The sequence below is a fragment of the Ceratotherium simum genome, chromosome 16, assembly GCF_057802395.1.
Source record: "Ceratotherium simum simum isolate JZ-2026a chromosome 16, ASM5780239v1, whole genome shotgun sequence".
NCBI lineage: Eukaryota > Metazoa > Chordata > Mammalia > Perissodactyla > Rhinocerotidae > Ceratotherium > Ceratotherium simum.
This window is the reverse complement of record NC_141915.1, coordinates 36,556,067-36,578,285: the sequence shown is the minus strand read 5'-3', so window position 1 is coordinate 36,578,285 and position 22,219 is coordinate 36,556,067. Positions and strand designations below refer to the sequence as shown.

Here is a 22,219-nt window from a genome sequence, read left to right as displayed (position 1 = left end):
TTCATTCACTGGGGTTTTCTCCAGCAGTTGGAGCTTTGAGAGGGCTTGAGTGCGCTTTATTGACTGCCTCAACTGTCGAGGGTGCAGGGGTGGAGGAGAGAGAATTAGAACAGCAAGTCCACGGTTGCACAAGGACTTCACCTGGCACCCATGTGACCACGTATAACGCAGTGGGGCTCAGTAGCTGTTGACCTAAGAGGATCTGCCCACACTGGGGGGCCCACCATGGAGGACAACACAGGGGGGAAAGGGAGGGGGAGAAAACATACCCTCAGCGCTCCCCGCACGGCATGGTCCCCTTGGAGCGGGGAGCCCCGCTCCTTCTCTCTCCCACTGCGGCTCAGCTTTGTCCTCTGCAGCTGTTGCTTCAACTTGGTAATCTGGCAGCCCAGAGAGGGGGAGAGGAGAGGCACGTGAAGCAAAGCAAAACTGCGCTGGGTCCCTCCGCCCAGGCGTGGCTCCTGCCAGCGGCCACGAGAATACACAAAAGGGGGATGGAAGTTAATCCTCCATCTCAGAATACCTCGGTGGTGTTCAGAACCGTGATGACAGGTTCACTGGGCAAGCTGGATACCTTCTTAACTAGATGATTTGATTTTTTGAATTACCATGTGTTCCATAGAAGGATCAGTTTCCAAAAAATTAAAAATACACAACGCTGAAACCATTTTTGTCTCTCACAGATTCCAAAGGCATGGAACACTATTCTATTAATAGAAATGGGAAATGGTGTTTTTTAATTCACTCCTCAAAGTAGATTCACAGCTATCTCAAAGGCCCTGGGACAGGAAGGATGGAAGGATTTCCCCCCATTCTAAAGCAGACGGCACTGAGCAAAGAGCAGGCTCTCAGGAAGGAATATCAGGTTTTGTCCCAATCCATATCCTATAACAATTATGGATTATCATCAACACTTTTGATATTATCCCTGTCACATATGTAATTCTGTACCTACTTGCCCTCAGCTGGCAAATGCTTAGGAGATGCAGAGCTATTGAAATATGGGCCTAAATTAAACGGAATTCAGAAAGTAGACCTGCGGCCCGTAGCCATACAATTTATGACGACTGCCAAGAAGAAAGTGCTTTAGATTTGCTGTTGGGGATCATTCATACCACGACTCCATGCTTAGTGTCAATAATACGCTTACTCTGATAATTACAAACTTTAAACACTTTGTATTTCCCACCAGCTTTAAACTTGTAGAGCATTCACTTCATATTTTCTCTCTGTTCTTGCAACCAAGAGGGCAGAAGCTACTCCCCTTGTAAAGGGGTTGAGGGTGACTCCTAGCAAGCTGGCCCTCTCAGGGGCTGCCACATGACATGACAGGAGGGGCTGGTTTGCGAGCCTTGGAATTCCACTTTGTGGCTTTCTCTACTCAACCTCAACAATGGGGGCCCTCCTGAGAGCTGGAGAGGAAAAAGTGTTTTAGAACACATAACTATTTTTCTCTTCTTTTACACATAAGGCTGGATGAACAGTTAAGTAGTAAATGAGGGGCCGGCCCCGTGGCTTAGCGGTTAAGTGCGTGCTCTCCGCTGCCGGCGGCCCGGGTTCGGATCCCGGGTGCGCACCGAGGCACCACTCCTCCAGCCATGCTGAGGCCGCATCCCACATACAGCAACTAGAAGGATGTGCAGCTATGACAGACAACTATGTACTGGGGCTTTGGGGGAAAAATAAATAAATAAAATCTTTAAAAAAAAAAAAAAAAAAAAGTAGTAAATGAGGTGGGGCTTCCAATTCCTGGGAACTCACTCCCTGTCTTTCTCCAGTCTCTGAACGGCTTCTCTGGATCCAGCCTCCAAGTAAAGTGAGAACGACAGCAGCTCCACCCTGTGCTTGGCTGCTGGAGGGCACCAGCAGTCGCTGGCCAAGCCCCTGCTGGCAGGAGGGTCTGGGCTCCTAAGGCCTGGCCACCAGGAGGCTGGGAGGCAGCTACGAGGGAGCCATCTTGTTAGGAAAAGGCAAGCAAGACTGGAAATGTGAGTCCACCCTGGAGCAGATGCATCCGCGGTGCTGGGGCAGACAAGAGGCGGCTACCCTGGCCACAGAGTCAGAGGGGGCAGTTACCTCTTTTCGGTGGTCTGTGCTGCCCCAAGACGCTGAACGCTTGTGTGTACAGGAGCTGGCCCGCTCGCCTTCAAGCTCTTGCCAGGACAGGGGGGTCTGCAGGGAAAGAAACCCAGTGAGACGGAGCAGCGTCTCAGGCATGCTCTGGGGAAGCAGACACACCATTTCTTGGACAGAGCTGGTGGCTCTTTGACGGCTTCTCTCTTATCTGCTCATCAACCTCCTAACACGGCCAGCCTCTGTCATTCTGTCAGGCTTCTCCACCTGCACTGCCACTTTCCCAATCCACTTCCTGCAGGAAACCCTCCCTGATGAGCCAATAAGGCCAACCCGCTTTTTACTCTCTTATGACTTTCACACATGGATTATGGCCCCAGCTATTCCAGATGCGCCCAACAGTGAGGACAAGTATTGCCCCTCCCCACCCCAACCAGCTCCAAGAGAGCACAGGCTCCAGGAACCACTGGCACCCTTGATTCTCTCCCCCTCTATGTGCCCAGCACAGGCCCGGTTCCTGGGAGCCTAAGGAAAACGAATTACTAGACGGAACTCCGTTAAGGAATTATTAATAGGAAAAAGGTCAACAGAGATCTCCGCCCGCCATCCTTGACCGAAGCAGGAGCCTTCTGTGCAGTGCAGTGCCTGGAGCCTGCTCCGTGATTTTTCCCTATACACAGAGCAAGCATTGGGAGCCCCAAAGTCCTCCTGAATATGCAGGGGAGGGGACATTTTCAGGAAGGAGGGAGCCAGAGTGCTGAACTCAGCCCTGACTCCTGACCCGTCTTGGCTTTATCACGGCTCCTTCTCCTGGGCCCTGCTCTGCCCCTCATGAGAACTGGGCTCTCAGTCTGCCATCCTCCCTCCCCTGCTGCACAGAAGACTGAGGGCCCAAGATGGAGGCAGGGGGAGTTGTAGACCCACTTCCTGAGCCCCCACCCAAGGGAGGAAGCTGTTGGCTTGAAGCACAAGGCAGAGGAGGACAAGATCCCTCCCTACCACCAACATCCCCACTTCCATTCCAAAGGAGGGGCCCAAGGGGGAATGCTCCAGTGGAACCAGTTCCTCTCTAACTTCTTCGCACAAGCTGCCAAAACCATGAGGGCCTGGGAACCGTCTCCTCCAGCAGATCTGCTGACCTCCCCCGAGGTTGTTGCAAACAGAAAAGGGGGAGGATAAGAGGGAAAAAAACCAACAACTCACCACCCAACAGCTGTTAGAAGAGCTCGGCGGGGCAGGCTGAGCGGGACTGTGGGAGCAGACTGCCTGGGCGACAGCTGCAGTGGAGAGGGGCCACAGGGGGCTGAGTCTTCCTGGCTCTTCCTTCTCCTAGCTGCCCACCCATCAGGACCTTTACCAGGCTGTGCAACATAGGCAGGGTGAGACAATGCCCTAACTTCCTTTCCTGATGCTAGCACAAGGGAGACTATCCAGAGAGCCATTCCCCCACAATCCCCTCCTTTAGGAAGTATCTCCTTCAGGCCATACCCCAAAGCCCTTGAGGTGAAGCTGGCTCTGACAGTGTATGGAAACCAAGCAGCTGGTCTACTTCCAAATGCCCACATCTCTCTAAACTAGAGTGTTGGCAGACAGAGCCTCGGAAAAGGCTGCTGCATATACTGAAAAGTGAGGAGGAAGTCCATCTCTCCCATGGCCCCTGGGCCAGCAGGCACACCAGCAGGCACACCAATGCTCCCCCCTCCCCCGGCTCCAAAGCCAACCCTATAGATTGCTAGCTCTGCTAATCAAAGCTCTGAGTCCCACACGAGCCTGTCATCCCTGGAAAGGTGGCAGAGGCTCTACGAGCGAGACGACAGAGGCTAAGGTGAGAGTGCCCATTGCCCCTCCTCTTGGAAGGTTCTGTACTCACAGGTGGGTGGTGAGAGGCAGGAAAAAGCAGCCATATTCAGGCTGCCACCTGTTCTACTAACATCTCCTGCACACTCTTCAACTGCCTTCTTCTGAGACACGTGAGGGGGTGGAAGGAGAAATGTAGGCTAGCACTGGAGTTTAGAAAGGATGTGAAAATTCAGGGCAGCTAGGATCATCTCCTTTCTCAATCCATTTTTCACCCAACTCCTCTCTGCTCAGCGATGTCTCCCAGCAACCGCTGCCTCCTCTGTGTAAACTGTGCTGCTAAGGCCATCACTTCACCTCAACACATCACCCCCTGGCCATAGATATTACCCTCTTACCCTCCATCCCCTGGGCTCTCCACACTTGGCTCTCGGTTCTCCCTAGGTAAACCGAGCTCCTTCTCCTTTTTCTTACCTTGCCCCTTGACCTCTAAGGTTGGTCCCCCCATCTGAGATGGCCCACCCCACCAACTCTTCCCAGCGTTCCCTTCAGGAACCCTTTCCTAACTCATCTACCTCATGCTGACTGCTCCTTTGCTTTGCATCTCCTCTGTTCAGATGGGTTCAGGGTATGCATCATTCATGCATTCAACAAACAGTTACTGATGCAAACTGCGTGTCAGGACCTGTTCCAGGTGCCAGGGACACAACAAGGCACAAAACAACAAAAATCCTTGACCCCTTTGAGTTAATGTTCTAGTTGGGGACACAGTTTAAACAGTAATAAGTACTAAGAGAAAAATACAGCAAAGAAAGGGGATAGGAATGCTGGGCGGGGGAACATGACTTTAAATGTCAGGGAAGTTCTCACTGAAAAGGTAACATCTGAAGAGAAACAGGAAGGAGATGAGGGAGAGAGCCATGTGGATATCTGAGGTAAGAGTGATAGGGACGGATGGAACAGTAAGTGTAAACGCCCTGAGGCAGGAGCAAGCCTGGTGTGTTTGAGAATGATGAGGCCATTGTGGCTGGTGCAGAGTGAGCAAGGGGCAGAGTAGCAGGAGATGAGGTCAGTAGGGTGAGAGATGGAAAAATGGCCCCCACAGATATCAGGTCCTAATCCCTGGAACCTGTGAATGTTACCTTATATGGTCAAGCTTTTGCAGATGCCATTAAGTTAAGGATCTTGAGATGGGAAAGTTATTCTGGATTATCCCGGTGGGCCCTAAATGCCATTACAAGTATCCTCATGAGAGAGGGACATAGGGAGATTAGACAGTCACAGAAGAAAATAAGGCGATGTGACCATGGAGGCAGAGACTGGAGTGATGTGGCCAGGAGCCAAGGAATGCTGGCAGCCACCAGAAGCTGGAAGATGCAAGGAATGATCTCCAAGAGAGAGCCTCCAGAGAGAGTGTAGCCCTGCCAACACCTTGATCTTGGCCTAGTGAAATGGAATTTGGACTTCTGGCCTCCAGAATGATGAGAGAATAAATTTCTGTTGTTTTAAGCCACTAAGTTTGAGGTAATTTGTTACAGCAGCCTCAGGAACCTAATACAGTAGGTCATCCTATGTCTGAAGCTGTTCAGATGCTGGCCTTGAGTATTCTTAAGGCAGGCACATGCACAGGTGTGGGCTCTGGCCCTTCCAACTGAACTGGGAGCGTCAAGAGTGGGGACCATGCCCTGCCCCTTATTTCCAGTGCCCCTCCTCCTCTGGGTCTCACCATAGAGGTCTGGGCCAAGGTCTCTTTGGAGCATAGAAAAGTCACAGCTAAGGAAGGCTACCCTTCAGAGAGTGACCCTTTATGGCACAACAGGGGTCAAGCCATGCTGTGACAGCACTGTAAGTGGTCATTCTGGATGATCATTTGGAAGAAGGGTAGAGCTTGAGCTCAGCAGACCAAAAAGCCATGTCTGTCAAACGGACTCACACACTGAAACAGATTTATTTTAACACCCTGGCCCAGAGGGAGCAGCTGAGGGAGAAGCAGGGCTACTTACTAGCCATGAGTGGCGTCAGCTGACTATGCCAATGATGCTCGGGTTATACAAAACTGGATGTGGGTTAGACCAAGGAAGCCTGGCCTGGGATTCTGAGATCCCAGAGCAACATGTGGAAGGATAACTGGGCGTGGGGGTGGAGGACAGCTTTCCAAAGAGCGGCTGATATAACAAGAAGGAGGGGTGGGATGGAGCTGAAAACTCTCCAAACTGCAACCTGTTTCTCTGCCGACAACTCAACTAAGTATCTATCTAGACTCTAAGGCAAGAAGAGTCCTGGCTGTGCTGTCTCCAGTGACCTTGGCAGAGCCTGGCTGGTTCCTGGGAAGACAGCCCAGGGTACCTGTGTGGAGGTGCAGGGCAGCGTGGTGTCTGGCCTGGTATAGATGGTCAGGAACTGTGTGTTGACCTGAAATTCAGCAGGGAATCAGCCCCCCGGGACTCTGGCCAGACAAAGAGGCAGGAAAGGCTCTGAGGGTGGTCTGCCGGCCAGCGCTGAGAACTCTGGCTGCAGGTGGCCGAGGCTACCATCTCTGGCCCTATAGTCACTATGCAACCCTCAGATTTTCCATCATGGACCCATTTTCAAATATTCTGTGCTGTTGTCAAACCATATGCTGAACAACTGACCCTGTTCACTAGTCTGGAAAACAGGCGCGGTGCCCAGGCCCCCAAACCCACAGAGAAATGCCTGTGACGGGCAGCTGAATTGTGTGTCATCACTAAACGCTGAGGCACTGGCATGGGAAACGGAGGAGGACAGTACACAGGTAGGGAGGGAAAAGTCACAGAAAGGGAAGTCTTCCCAAAGCATGCCACCTCCGCCTCTGGCCTGCAGGACACTCCATGAGGTTTGTCATTTTTTTTCTTCAAAGAGTAAGTCAGGCCTAAAGAAGAGAGTCTATCATAGAGGTTCCCTCATCTCACCCGGAGCATGCAGAGAAAACGGGGCAGGGGAGGAGTGGGGGGGCAGTGCAGGCAGAGCAGGTACCCAGGGTCCTGTCTGTCTGCAGGATGAGAACACCAGTGGGGGAACTTTGCTCAAACAGTCACCCCAGCTGTGGTGAGGCCACTTCCTCCCTCTAGAAGAGTGCAAGAAGACTCAACTGCTTTGCACAGCAAGAGAGAGGGGTGACCACAACCACTGGCATGTGCTGCCATCACCCGCCCTGTCCCGGGCCCAGCCGCCAGGAGGGGCCAGCCCAAAGCCCTCGGCAGCCAGCTCTGGTTTACCAGCTGACCTGGGGGGAGGGTGCTCCAGAGAGGGGAAAACATATTCAGATGGACCTAGAGAATCCTGACAAAGTCCTCCATGACACAAGAAACCTCCTCCAGATGATGGTAACTCCACACACAAGCCTTCCTAGTTCTCCCTGGCTGGCCACTCTGCGTCCAGCTCCCGCTGCACCCAAGCTCTTCCTGTACTCACCAAGTTGATCTCTGGGAGACCTGGTGATCCCTCTCCCATTGCTCGTCCTGGCTCAGAACATGCAGCAGCTCCAAAGCACCCCCGATTCCCCGACGACCATATTCCTACCTCGTTCTCCTCTCTAGAACCACCAATTTCCCAAGATCCATCCACCTCTTTTCCTCCCCTACCCCAAACCATTGGGTAACCCAGCTCTCTCTTTCAGACATTAAATTGGTTGGGGACTACCTTTGTGCCTGCCTGAGAGCTAAAAACACAGCTAAACCCAGGGAGGGAATACCGGAACTGCTATATTCAAGAACTGAGAGCTTTTAACCCCATCTTTTGCCTTGGGAGGAAGCCTTGAGGATGCAGCATGCCTGGCTATCTAAACGGCAGGTGTTCTGTGCCTGCTGCCAAGCTCTGAAATTTGCTTGAAACAGGCAGGCCCCTTGCTTGCTCTAGGGGGTTCAGAGAGGGGAGTTGCTCAGCCTAAACCATCATTATGGCTGCTGCCCTCACTGCAAGGCATGCCCCCAGGAATGCCAGGGCTGATGTGGCTCCAAACACACCCTCTGGCTGCTGGCTCTGGGGCGGGGGTCGGGGGACAAGTAGGAGAGCAGAAGTGAGGGCCTGCCAGATATGGTGGATGTGCGCACTGGTGTGGCTAGAAGAGAAAGGGCAGAAGGCAAGGGTAGGGGTGGGAACTGCCCTCCTCGAGCTCAAAGAAATTAGGGGAAGGTTCTGGCATCAATCTATTTTTAACAATGTAAAAGCTTTCAAGGACTTGGGCAGATCCTGCCTCCCTACCTTCCTCTATCCTTCTCCACACTCCGTTGTATCTCCCCAGTAAAACCTCTCCCTCAGGTCCAGTCCTTTCTGGGTGATAGTCCCATGCTCAGCAGGGAAGGAACACCAGTCACTTAGGGAGATGTCTTCACAGTGTAATGCCAGTGTTGAAGAAGGTGACTTGTGCCAGGCCAGAGGGCTCAGGCAGCAATTTGAATGGAGCCCAAAACCTAGAAGCAGAAAATTCCCAGAAGGCCAAGAACAACGCTGGGGCAGAGCACATATTTTGGTTTGGATGCCTACGCTGATCAGAGTTCTCCCACCTCCTGACTGCAGCCACAATATTGACAGGTTGCTAAGAGTTCCTCGAGGGCTGGAGCCCATCCCGGGGAGAGAGGAAAGCTGCACAGCTCGGCCTTGCCAGACCCATGGAGGCGCATCGCTGACCTCTGTCTTGCTGTGGCAAGAAGCCCAGACTTGTTATATAAAAGATCTGGCCTGCGGCTGGAGCCTGAGCACAAACACACAGCCTAGAGCCCATGCCTCCAAATCCGGCCAGGGACCATGTGAGGCCAGCCCTGCCAGGAGTTGACAGAGAATGCTATCTGAGGAGTGGGATGGAGGCCTCCTAGAAGGCTGGTGGCAGGAAATGACAGAGACAGGGGGAGGCGGGCTACATGGAAGCCTGCTGTCTGACAAAGGGGGATGCAGTCGTGAGCTTGCACACTTGAAGCAACCTCAAGTCCTGCTCCTCCAGGAAGCCCTCCTTGACTGGATACATTATTAGGACTAAACACTCCTCTCAAAAGAGAAAGGAGTGTGTGCTCCAGGCCTGTGAGCGGGAAGCATAACCTATCCAACTTGTTCTTTTCAAAGGATACAGGGAACAACAGTGCCCAGGGCTCCCAGGAAGTAGGCCTCCTCCGTCTGCTACCTGAAGGGTGTTTTCCCTCCACATTCTGTTCATAGTCTATAGCAGGCCATCGATTTTAACTGTAGCACAATCTTGTTGGTTCAAGGTAGGGTATTCCCAGGAGAATTCTCCTATAAACTGTGCTAGACATTTGGCCCCTTCTCATCCCTTGGCTATCTGTTCACTGGCCTTCATGGAACTGGCATCCAGACTCACAGAGGCCAAACCATGTTCTCATTTCCTTATTCTTCACTTGAACATGCCAAGAACAGTACTGGGCATTCAAACATTCACTAATAACATTTGAAAATGGATCTCATTAAAAAAATAAATAAAAGAAAGGAACCGACTGATGTGCTCAGAGGAGGAGGCAGGGTGAAGTGAATGCACTTGGCCGTCACCCCGTCTGTGAGCAGGCAGAGCGGGCACACGACCCCCAGCTCGCAGAGGAAGAGCTGACTTGCCCAGCACCCCCAGGACGCCGCTCTGCCTCCCAGCCTGTTCTTCCCAGCCTGTTTCCTCTTTCCTGAGAACAACTCATTTGTTCTGAAGTTGAACAGGAATGGGTTTAAATTATATCAAAAAGGAGAAAATTTGACTCCCAACAACTTCATTGGTAATGTTGAAGTCCCGAATCAGATTAAGAAATATCTTTGTATAATTTCACATACGAGATGACTTCTTGCTCAGGCTAACACTATCTTAATCAAAAGCTAACCAATGGACTCGATGGTCTGTGGAGATTCCTTCCAAGTTCAGGATTCTTAATCAAAAGACTGTCATGAAGGAAAATCCTGAAGAGGGGCCCTGGGCGCCACAGGACTCAGATGGGCCCACTGAAATCCCAGAGGAGGCTGCTGGCTAGGGATCAACTCTCCATTATCTGAGAACCTCCCACTCCTATTGCTCCAGTGGGATCTATCCTGGCTCAACACACTTTTTGGGCACCTCTTCCAGTTGTCTGGGGAATGCAGACTCAATTAAATGTTGGCCTCAGTTTAATTTTCTTAAGGTGAATCTCATTTTTTAAAACCTAGAATAAATTCCAAAGTCACCTCTTCCTTACCCACACACGAATCCTCAAAGCCAAACTGAAAAATCCAGATTGACGTCTCTCTTCCACCAATCAAGTGGAATGCAAACTCACGTTCATGTAAGTTTACAAAGAAAACCAAGCTGGTAAACATTAGATGATGAAAAGCTACATGGTGAATACGTACAACCCAAACTCAGGACAAATCATTTCAATGACTGAGAGTTGGTAAGTAGACCAAAGGCCTCTTCAGCCTGCCCTCCCCGCCATCCTTATCCTTTATCCCATTAGGAGACAGCTTCATTACCTGGGTGGCCTTGTCATTGGTACAGCAGGTGAAGGCCCCATCAACATCTCGTGGCCACTGGCCCAGAAGGTAGGAGCTGAGGATGGTGTCCAGGGAGAATGTACGTCGGACCTGGGGTGGCTGAGGCCTACACACTGACTTTTCTGGGGCCACGGAACACGGGACGCTGGCTGGAAGAGAGCATAGCCCGCACACCTTGACATCAGCATGGAGAAAGGAGACGTGGTAACCACCTTCTCTCTTCTAGGAAGGCTCGCCTGACTGCCACGTCTTCACTTGTATCCACCTCCCTCCTAAAAGAATTTGAAGTGGCCCATAAAAGCACACACAGTCTGACGAGAACTTTCCTGACTTAACCAGCTGGTCTCTATCACTGGAAACAATTTACACCCTTTTACTTTGGACTAGGGGCTACTTTATACATGTCCTCTATCTTTTTCCTGTTCTTAATGGACTATGAACTGTGAACTCCTAGGTCTCCACATTGAGTTTCCTGAGCGCAGGACTGTTTCCCATCATTAAAGAGGGAAGTCAAAGTGAACAAAAACCAAGTTTTCTTCCGTCTTTTATCTCCTGTCCTTCTTGCTCCCTCCAGCATCCACTGCAGGGTTCCTATGCACTGCACAAATTCAAGCCAGTTAACTGAAAGACTCTTCACACTTCCTTCAAGACTGGTTAACTCCAGGGAGCCTAGGTGACTGAGACAGAGAGAAAAATCCAGCAACTTTTGACTCCACAGGACTGAGGAATCCAGTTTAGGAAAATATCCAAGTCTTTTGGTTCTCGCCTCTGTCTCTGACTTCTGGCTACATGGGACAAAAATAAAGCAATTATAAGTCTACTCATTTTACTTTTACCTTGGTTAAAGCTTTCTGAAAGAAGGTAAAAGTTGAAACTGTTGATAAAATGTAAGGGTTCTGGAATCATCTGTAAGTTTCAATCATCTGGGTTGACCATGTTTTCCATGGCCACTTTCAGAACACTCTACTATCTTAAGATCTATAAGGCTCTTTCCTTTAAACAGAGCGAAAGGCTTTCACATCTGTACTAAGCCCTTGATAATTCATGTGTGCATTAAGCACAGCAAAGGAACTAGGGATTGCAGGTATAAATAAACTTGAAGAGCTTTATATTAAAAAGACAGTAACAAGTTGGCAGTCCCTCAAGAAGTTAAACATAGAATTACCACACCATCCAGCAATTCCACTTCTAGGTATATACACAAAAGAATTGAAAGCAGGGTCTCAAAGAGATATCTGTACACCCGTGTTCATAGCAGCATTATTCACAATAGCCAAAGGGTGGAAGCAACCTAAGTGCCCATTGACAGATGAACGGATAAACAGAATGTGGTATATATACGCAATGGGATATTAGTCTCAATAAGGAATGAAATGCTGATACATGGTACAATACGGATGAAACTTCAAAACATTATACTAAGTGAAATAAAACAGACACAAAAGGACAAATATTGTATGACTCCACTTATATGAGGTACCTAGAATAGGCAAATTCATAGGGACACAAATAGAACAGAGGTTACCACGGGCTTAGGAGGAGAAGGAAATAGGGAGTTATTGTTTAATGGGCACAGAGGTTCTGCTTGGGATGATGAAAATGTTCTGGAAATGGAGAGGGGTAATGGTTGCACAACACTGTGGATGTACTTAATGTCACTGAATTGTAAACTTAAAATGGTTAAATAAAATTTTATTTAAAAAATAAACAAAAAATAAAATTAATAGAAAATAATAAGCTGGGGCCGGCCTGGTGGCGCAAGTGGTTAAGTGTGCACGCTCCGCTGTGGCAGCCCGGGGCTCGCCAGTTTGGATCCCCAGCGCGCACCGACGCACCACTTGTCAAGCTATGCTGTGGCAGTGCCCCATATAAAAAAGTGGAGGAAGATGGGCATGGCTGTTAGCCCAGGGCCAGTCTTCCTCAGCAAAAAGAGGAGGATTGGCAGATGTTAGCTCAGGGCTGATCTTCCTCACAAAAAAAAAAAAAAAAACAATAACAATAATAAGTAAATTTTGTTATATATGTTTTACCACAATAAAAAGAGATACTGACAACACTATTTACATTCTCCAAATCCATTTAAGTATTTATATACATTGTTGTAATCAATATGAAATGTACTACATTAAGTTCTGCTTTGTTCTACCCATTTCATATACCCATTTCCAAGCATCGAAAATCTACATATTTGTTATTTTTAAAGACTACAAATATTGCACCAGATTGACATACAGCAGTTTGCTTAGCTACTCCCATATTATTGGACATTTGAGGGGTCTTCCCCCTCCCACTTTGGATATCATAAATGTTACTACATGGACAACTTTTAGTCTCAGTTTTTATCTGATTCCTTTCATATTTCTAAGTTACCTTCCTCAGCCATCATATAATATGCGTTATTTAAAACAAATTAAAAATGACATAATTAAAAAAGTAGTAAGTGTGAACTGTGGAAAAGAAATACATAAACAAAAAGAAAAAAACCTTAACTCTCAATATCCAGAGATAGTCGTTGATAATACTATGAGATATATATCCTTGTTGGCCTTACCTTCTGCATGTATATGTGTGTGTGTGTATAGATGCTTTAAAATACAAATTGGGATCATATTACACATATTGTTTTGCAAGGTGTTTTCACCTTATACCATAAACACTTCTCCAAATCAATATATATTGACCTACAACACCTCCTTTTAAATGATCTTGACATTTCTGTTAAAACTCTTCCAAGGCCCCCTTTGAGAGACAGTCATCAAAGCCTCATGTTCCGGTCCCACTTACCTTTCCTTTATACTTCACTCCTCTTCGAGGTCTCTATTCCCGGACAAACTACACTACACACCATTTCCCACCCATGTCCTGGGCCTTCCCTCCTCCGAGGTTTTGCACATGTCCAGGGTTGAAATCTGAGCCTCTGCCTCTACCTCCCTGGAGCCTCCTGGATCCTCTGGAAGGAATGTCTCAGAATTTTCTGATTTTCCCCAACACTTTGTACTCTTCTAGTACTTACCATTGTCATTATGGGCATTTGTAACCTCTGGATAATAAACAACCTGCGGCCAAGCACTGTCTCTAATTTATCTTTGTACCCCCCGCGGTGCCTAGAGCATATGGCTGGCGATTGGCAGGCGCCCAAGTATTTGAATAAAATCAAAGAACTGTTACTACAGGGCCGGCCCCGTGGCTTAGCGGTTAAGTGCGTGCTCTCCGCTGCCGGCGGCCCGGGTTCGGATCCCGGGTGCGCACCGAGGCACCACTCCTCCAGCCATGCTGAGGCCGCATCCCACATACAGCAACTAGAAGGATGTGCAGCTATGACAGACAACTATGTACTGGGGCTTTGGGGGAAAAATAAATAAATAAAATCTTTAAAAAAAAAAAAGAACTGTTACTACAAGGGTAAACCTGCTCTCATCATACCATGGATTCTAAGTTAGTCTACCTTGCACATCGAGTAAAGCCTCCAGAGCTGCTTGTTTCTTTTTCTCTCTGGGCTCAGAAAGGCCCAACCTGTTTCCTTCCCTCCCTGCGCCTTGTCGCCCAGTAAATTGGTGACAGGCATGCTGGGTTCAAGGCCCAACTTCATCTCCTACATGATCATTTCAACCACTCATTTTCCCATCCTGGGTTTAAGACCAAAAGGAGGCAACTGGATATTTCTGGGAGCTTCTGACCCACATCAACAGACAGGTCAAACACCAAAATGCTGTCTTGTGGCCCTCAGACTGTCTATGACAGCCCACCGATGAGGCAAGGGCCCTGGAAAGTAAGTTCACAAGATTATATGACAGAGAAGTAAGGAAGCAGGCAGGAAGCAGACGAGCAAGAGATTGGCTTAAAAGCTAGCACGCCATACTTCTAAGGCTGCGTCATCGCTGTGTGAAGGACGAGGGCTATGTCTCCAGGGCTGAGAAAGAGTTGATGGGGAGAAAGATTTCTTGGAACCACCTCTCCCAGCCCCTCGGCAGAAGTTTCTGCAAAATCTCCCTTAGATTTTTTCCGTATCAAGACTTTAAATACTCTCTTGTGATTATACAGTATTTTCACGTTTTGCCCCATCCCCACAAAGTCTCTTCTTGTGTGTAATCGTTTACTCTCCTGTCAGCTCTAAGAGGGGCTTGGGAAAGACGGCTAAGGAGCCTAAGGCACAGAGAAGCCCCATCTGCACTTGGACCCAGTCGCCCAGCAAATCAGCAGCAGTCCATCTAAATCCAGGCCTCCTTCCTCTGAAATCAACTACGGGGGCTCGCAGCCCTCTTGCATCAGGCCAGGAACACCCTCTGAGGTTGCAGAGACACCTGCCTTGACACCTGGAGGAAGGACTGCTTCTTTAGCTCCTTTTCAGGGAAGGAGAGTAAGGCAGGAGATGGCAGGCCTGACCCAGATGTTTGCAATGGCCTTTTTTTGTGTTTTGAGTTTGTTTTTTGAAGAAGTCTTTGACACCTGGGGTAAGGCATTCTACTAGTTCCCAGTTAATCTTCTTCACCAAATCAATCAATCAATCAATCAATCAATAAAATATATATACGATTTCCTAGGGACTATTTAAACCACAGCCATTTTACATCAGTTCCCAGTACCCACCCTTCATGTCCCACCCCATTCATGAGCTATCGTAGGAGTCCAATCTCAAGGGCAGTAATCAGAGGTGGTACTTTACCCCCAGGAACCCCACAGCTAGGGAGAACCCAGAATCCTGGAATCTGGTGCGAGAATCCAACCACCCATTTTGGTCAACTCTACATGCTGTCTGGTCACCTCTGACCAAAGTCATTCACAAAGACTCTGAGGTCCTGGGGTCCTGACTTGCTCTTCCATAAGAAACACACACACACACAAAAGGAAGGATAGAAGGGAGGGAGGGGGGAAGAGATGGGAATGGGGAGACACCAAGCACCCCAATCCAGAACCAGCCACCTCTGACCCCTCTGCTCTGCTAGACCTGCAAGGATCTCACTGCCTCTAAGTCAAACTGGAGGACTTGCCTCAGTTTCTTTTCCTTAAATGAGACAACTGGGCCTCCGCCTTATTTCAACAGTGACCACATCCTAGTGCAGGATGCTGGCACAGCTACTAACTACCCACAAGATGACAGAATTACCTTCTGTCTCAGAGCCCTCAGCAAGGCCCCCTCCCCTCCCAACCTCCCAAATTCTTGGCATGTCTGGGTCCCTTTGAGGGCACTAAAATGCCATGTTTCCTTCACGCCCAAAAAATAAGGGAGGGGGTCACTTAAAAAAAAAAAAAAAGATTAGATTTTGATAGAAAAAAAAAATTTACCACTTATTTCAAAAACCTCAACCCCAACGGTTTGGGGAGCACCTGCTAACTTGGGCACCAAAACTGGTTAAGGGCTAAACCAAGGGGTCAGCTGGGAGGGGCTCAGAGGTGAGGGACCTAGTTCTGATTGCAGCTCTGCCATCACTGTGTTGCGACTGCAGCCAATACCACTCAACCTCGCTGGGCCTGCTCTCCCAACTGGCAAGAAGGCGCACAGTCCTGGTCTAAGCTACCTCTTAGGGATGCTGTAAAGAACAGAAGATGCGATACAAAAATGCTTTCAAGTCTTCAGTAGATAGATTATGTCAAGTCAATTACTGTCACTTAATCCCTCCCCCCACTACAATCCTTTAGGATTAAAGTTGGGGGAGAGGGAGCCGAGAAAGAGGAGACTATCCAGAAAAGACGTGCAGTGTGAGTTCTGGCCACCACCATCCCCTTTCCTTTACTAGTGACAGTCCGACCCAGCACGCACACCACCTTGAATAAACGGTGCAGGGAGAATTAAGCTGCTTGTGGACATGGGCATCAGCAGCTGCACGTCAGCATTCAAGTTGTGCTACACACTGAGACCTACCTCAGTTGGGAACGCCCCCTAAGAAATCTCACGAGCAAGTGTAGTTGAAATAGAGGCTCCTGGGCTTATCCCTCCCTCATGGGCATACCGGAAAGATCTGGGTACTGGGTTTTGCCCTGCAATTGTGTGATTATGGTTAAAGGAGAAGAAGCGTTGAGAAGTCACAACGGTTGTTTGTGGCTGGAAGATGAACTGGTTTCATTTCTGGAAAGTACCCCTCTCAGATTTGGGAAACGCGGTGTGTGGGATATGGGACAATTGGCTCCCCTATCTGAGAAGAGACGCTCATATCATGACAGGCTGTGACAAAGCAGCAGGCTGGTGGGGCACTGGCGGGGTGGCTGCAGGAGGGTGGAGTGTCCTGTTTACAGCACTGTGGGGTATTATTGGCCCATCGCATGCAGCAGCCTCCACAGCCCAACCACCTGGCGAAGCACCCTGGCACGGGGCCAGGCCACGTTACCATGCAGCTGAGCAGTGGCGGATGCTTTGGTTCTTGGGCAACAGCAAATGGAAAAAAAACAAAACACAACAGCATACACCAGAGATAAGAAACTTTAGGTTCTATCTTCCAGAACCATGTGGGCCTGTCTCCCAACTACTGCATTTGTATGGCTTTGGGGAGAGGGCGCTCTTGAGTGGAGATGGCCAGCGGTCAAGCGTCTGTGCGTTGGATAGTCAATAAGGCGGAAGTGCACAAATAGCAGACAAGATACTGAACCAAGAGTGGCCAAGAGGGGTCCGGCACTCCACAGTAAACTGATTCCTTCAGTAAGCAGATTTTGAGCGCCCACCACAGCCAGCTCTGCTATAAGCACTGCTGATACAGAAGGAGCAGGACAAGAAGCTGCTGGCAAGGCTGAAGAGGGGAAGGCTGATCCAGTCCCACAGCACCTGAAGGTACCCCCAGCCAACGCCTCTTCAGAAGGACCACCAATCTGTCTCTGCTATTCCCTCATATCCCTGGCTGGAAATCAGCTCAGGCCTGACCACACCAGCAAATGCCCACCCCAGGAACCTGCAGGAGAAGCATGACAGCTCTTAGAAGAAGGAAAGCAACACATGATGCAGGACTTGAGGCGTTTGTGGCTGCCCTTCTCAACTTGGCCAGAGAGAGACTGTGGCGTGGAGGCTCAGCAGCTTATGAGGAGAAACCAGCCCCTGACCGAAGGGTCCTGGTTGGGCAGCTACTTCACTTATTTTACTATCTTTGGGACAATGTAGGAGAGAGAAGCCTGGGAAATAAGACAAGGCTACTCTCCACTCATCCTCCATTAGCAGGAGGCCCAGTGATCCCAAAATACCTAAGAAGGACTGCAGAGAGACAGCCAATGAGATCTCACGCATGGCAGAAACTCAACAACTAGCTGGTCCAACAAACAAGTTATGACTCACTTTCTCATGTTGTTGGGCTTTGAAGCATTATTAGCACTAGTCTTCCCGCCTCCCCTCTTACAGAGAAAATAACTCTTATTATAACAGAAGTTATACATATGTTGGAGGAAATAAGAAAATGCAGGTGAGCAAAAACTGAAAAACAAACACCATGCATGCTCCCACCCAGAGATCACCACTGTGCACATCCTTCCTGATCTCTCTCCATGCACGTATGTCTGCGTATGTATTTTTAACAAAATGAGATCATATTATACATGTTTTTCTACAATCTGCTTTTTTCAGTCACTGATCTTCACTTAAGGAGAGGCAGGCAGGGGCAGGGCAGCCCAGAGGCAGGGCATATGGTTGGACATGGGGGGAGCAGGCTCTGCCCTGTCCCCATCTCCTAGCTGCGATGCAGCACTTTGGGGGGAATGTTCATCTGGAGAGGAGCAAAGTAAAACAGGGATTCAGAATTTCTAAACATTTCCCCAATAACAGATTTGCAGTAAGTAGGGGAAGTTCCTCCTAGCAGCTTCACAGGGATTATTTTTCCATTTCAGTATGTGTGCTGGGATTAAACAGTGCAGGCAGTCTTCTGAGCTCCCTGTGGTCCACTGCTGCTTAACTGCTTAACTCAGGGACATGTGGGGTTTGGAGGGAAGTTGTGGTCAAACCGAAATCCCCAATATGACTGTACAAGAGTTAGATACCCTCCTTGGAAAGCCCAAGGAGACCCCATCCACCCCAGCTGGGAAAACTAAACCTGGGGCTTTGAAGACTTCTTTCAACAGCAAGCAATAGCTCATTTCAACCACAGAAGGGAGAAGAAACTCAAGAAACTAGATTAAAAAGAAAGAAGAAAAAAGAGTAACATCACATTCCCCTTACCATGAGGGCTTACCTAACGAGAAATGGAAAAGAGTGATGATATTTGTATACGCAGGAAAAACTTCTTGGCCAGGCTCTCAATTAATTACTAACTCCGTATTTAAGTGTGTAGCTCACATGAAAGCATTTCTGGCTGTGTGTCTGACTGCTCAGGATGCAGACCATATCTGTAGGCAGCTGGAGAGAAGAGCCAAGAGAAACCCATCTGGAGACGTCACCATGGGGAAAAAATAAGGAATATGCTAACTCTTCGCATCAGCAAGGAGGAAAGGAGTGATCCCAAAGAGAGTGTGTGTGTGTGTGTGTGTGTGTGTGTGTGTGTATAAAATGAGTAGATAGCAGTTACTTAGACATTTGTTCAATTATCAAGAAAATGCACTTAGAAGAAAAGGAAGTGGTGTGAACTTTTCACCTTTTATCTGAACTTTCTGTAGAGGAGTTCTGTAGGATTTCAACATTTTTAAAATAAAACAAAATACCAGCAGCTACTGATTGGAGCACGCTTTCCTTTGGGATCTACTTGGCCTTTGCAGAAGGGCATAAATAGCACGCACATAGCCTAGCCCTCTCCTTCTAAACAAAATTCATCACCCCATTTGGGAGTGATGAGTTTCTGGGTGGCCTATAAACTCAGAGGACAGGCATGAGTATTCAGTATCTTCACTTCTCACAACAATCTGATTCCTATCAAGTAGAGAAGAAATCATGACATCCAATCAGCTCTTTTAGGATAAATGAGGTGAAGGAAGAACCAGAGATTGGGGGGGTTCATCTACAATAAATCCTGTGAGGGGACAACTGTGATTGAAACTATCCTGATTTCTGTTCTGAATGTGTCACGCCACACACACTCATGAATTCTCCCATGGAAGAGCTTCCAAGGTGTTACAGGTGGGGGGCCCATGACACGCCCTCACATAGAGGGTTGAATTGATTTCTCCAACATTGCAGAGCAAATTGAGATGTAGGCCTTTTCCCTCCCAACAGAAGACTTTTGAAAGTACATTTCCCACCCCTGTGTTTCATTGTCAGACTCAACTGTCACGACTGCCTGGCTGCCCTGGTTCAGGAACTACTCCAAGGATTGAGAAGGTTCTAGTCCCTTCCCTTGCTAGGAACCAGGATGATCACACTTGGGTCTCAGGAACATTGTTTTACCCACTGGGCATGTTGGGCAAGGAGAGGAAGAAGACAATTAAAAAATGAGGGATCCCTTTTCTCGTGAGGAAAGTGGAAAACGAGTGAAAGAAAGAAAAGGAAATAAGAATAGAATTACAGATAATGTTCAGAAAGTCCAAATAATTTCTGCTTTGTGAACAAATCACGACTTATTTTTAGCTTCATCCAGCCTGCCTTCTCCCCAACCTCAAGCAAACTACCAGATAGCAATATATGAGTAAGCAACTGATATTCAATTTAATATCAGCCCAAGACACACAAAATACCTACCTTTGACTGAATTTGATGGTCCCATTTTGATACCTTCCCTCCAATGATTCCAAAACCCAAAAGAAAAAATTTTTTATTCCTCTTCTGAACAGCTCATGTCAATACTCACATCCATTAGTGTTAATTCAGAACCGCCTTTTATGCAACTCCTAAAGTAATATCTCAATCAGGAAGAGTCATCAATGAATGCCAAAACTACCAGGAGAAATGTTGTGGGGAACAAAATATTTAAATAATGCCAAAGTATTACTCCATAAACCACTTATTAAGAGAATAACGTACTTTTACAATGGGAAACCTGGTGGTCACCATCTCAAGTGATCAACCTTAGCATTACTTGTAATGGACATTCTGACATTACATGTCTCCCAAAGTGGTATATTATGAAGTACACAACTTCACCCATGAAATGTTCTTGCCAAAAATGTTTTACCTGGATTGAATCAGGCCCCAGATCTAACTTCCCATTTGCAGGAAATACAGGGGATAGAGGAACAAATTAAATGCCACCATGAGCAAAGTCAGAAAAATCCAGAAGGTGGGACAGCTAGAAGGCAACTGGTCCACACTTTTCCAAGTCAGTCATTAAAAAACCAAAACCAAAAAAACAAACAAAAAAACAGGGGTGGGAGGGGAATTCTAGATAGACCTTTTAAAAAGACACAACCAAAGGAGAACCTTTGGATCCTGCATCAAAAACAAAAACAAAAGAGCCATCAAGGGGGAATTTGAAAATGAATTGGATATTAGACGATATCGAATTATAGATAATTTCCTTAGGTGTAATAATGTTATTGCGATTCTGTAGAAGCACGTCCTTATTCTCAGGAGATGTCCTTGGAGTAAAGGGCGAAGTGTCATGATATTTGCAACTTATTTTCAAACAGTTCACCAGAAAAAGTACACATGAACACACAGATACAGAGAACAGATTGGTGGTTACCAGAGGGGAAGGAGTGAGGGTAAAAGGGTTAAAGGGACATGTGTACAGTAACGAATGACAACATCATGGTGAACATGATGCGGTCTATACAGAAGTTGAAATACAATGATGTACAACTGAAATTTATATAATGTTATTAACCGATGTTACCTCAATAAAAACAAGTGCATATGGATGCACATATGTGTACACGTCTCAACGCACATATACATAATACACAGAAGGAAAGAAGAGAGATACCAAAATTGTGGCATTATCAGCGAGTCTAGGTGAAAGATAAATGGCTGTGCATTGTGCTGACAACCTTTCTGTAGGTTTGAAATTTTTCCAAAATAAAGTTGTGAGAAAAAAAGAATTGGCTTGATTTGGGAAGACAGAAATTCAATTTGCTCCTCAGCAAGGATCTAAACCCTTTAGTATTTCCATCTTGGCAGCCTGTAGTCAAATTCAATTGGGTCAATGATTTGGATTTCTAATTTGAGGACAGAGAAGGTGGGCAAGAAGAAATGAAACAGTGAATGAGGCTTAATCGGAGGCAAGGAATTGAAAGATGTAAATCAGTGCAAGGTAGAATAAAGACACTAAGTGAAGGAGGCTTGAAACTAAATTAAGAAGTATCACGTCATCCCAGGAGCAAGACTGAGACTGTGGGCAGAATGAAGGGGTTCCTATGGGTCCAGAAACACAGTTGGAGTTGGATATAACCCTCAGCTATATTCAGCCAAGATACCCCTGGCCATTCACTTGCCATTATTGCTCTTCAAAAGGAATGTAGAAACCAGCGAGATCCCAGCGAAGATGGGTAAAAATGGCTAGGGGGAAGGGAGCTAGATCCCAGGAGGAAGGTGAAATAAATTAGAATTTATGAGTCTTCTTCTGTGTAGGTGTAAAAATGAAGGGCAGTAAAAAGTTAGGAGAGTCTAGATAGACAAAAGGAAGAACTTGCTCATCGGAATTGAATGAGGGAGATTGCAGAGTCTGCCCCTGAACAGATCGTGGGAGAGATAATTACACGCCCCCAGAAGTCTCAATATTCACCTCCAGAAGGCAGGAGGTTACACCAGAAGAGGCTGAGCCTCCTCTAGTTCTAGAATTGCCCAACTACTAAAGGGCAAACAAGGTATGACTACTGACCAATTCAGCTAAATCGAAAGCTCAGAGCCCATGCTGTTATCTGGGGCAAGAAAAGTTAAGTGGGGGGAAAGAACAAAGTCAAAGGGAGATTTGCCTTACCTAGGCTGATCAGACAGCTGTGTTGTGGGCTCCCAGATGATCTCTCCCACCTCCTCCCCCAAGCAGGAGAGTATAAATAGCGCTCAATTTACCTGTGGCTAGCCACAAGCAGAAGGTCTGGT

General features: G+C 47.7%; 1 protein-coding gene across 2 annotated transcripts in view; it reads right to left on the bottom strand.

Moving 5' to 3' along the window:
- FAM117A (family with sequence similarity 117 member A) overlaps positions 1-22,219 on the bottom strand; it is a 42,646-nt gene that overhangs the window by 6,984 nt on the left and 13,443 nt on the right. For both annotated transcript variants that reach the window (XM_087441015.1, XM_004434660.2), the window contains exons 2-4: positions 10,324-10,493; positions 2,077-2,172; positions 270-380 (exon numbers count right to left, since the gene is read on the bottom strand). In XM_087441015.1, coding sequence (XP_087297141.1) covers positions 270-380; positions 2,077-2,172; positions 10,324-10,493 — 377 coding nt within the window. The remainder of the gene's footprint in view (positions 1-269; positions 381-2,076; positions 2,173-10,323; positions 10,494-22,219) is intronic.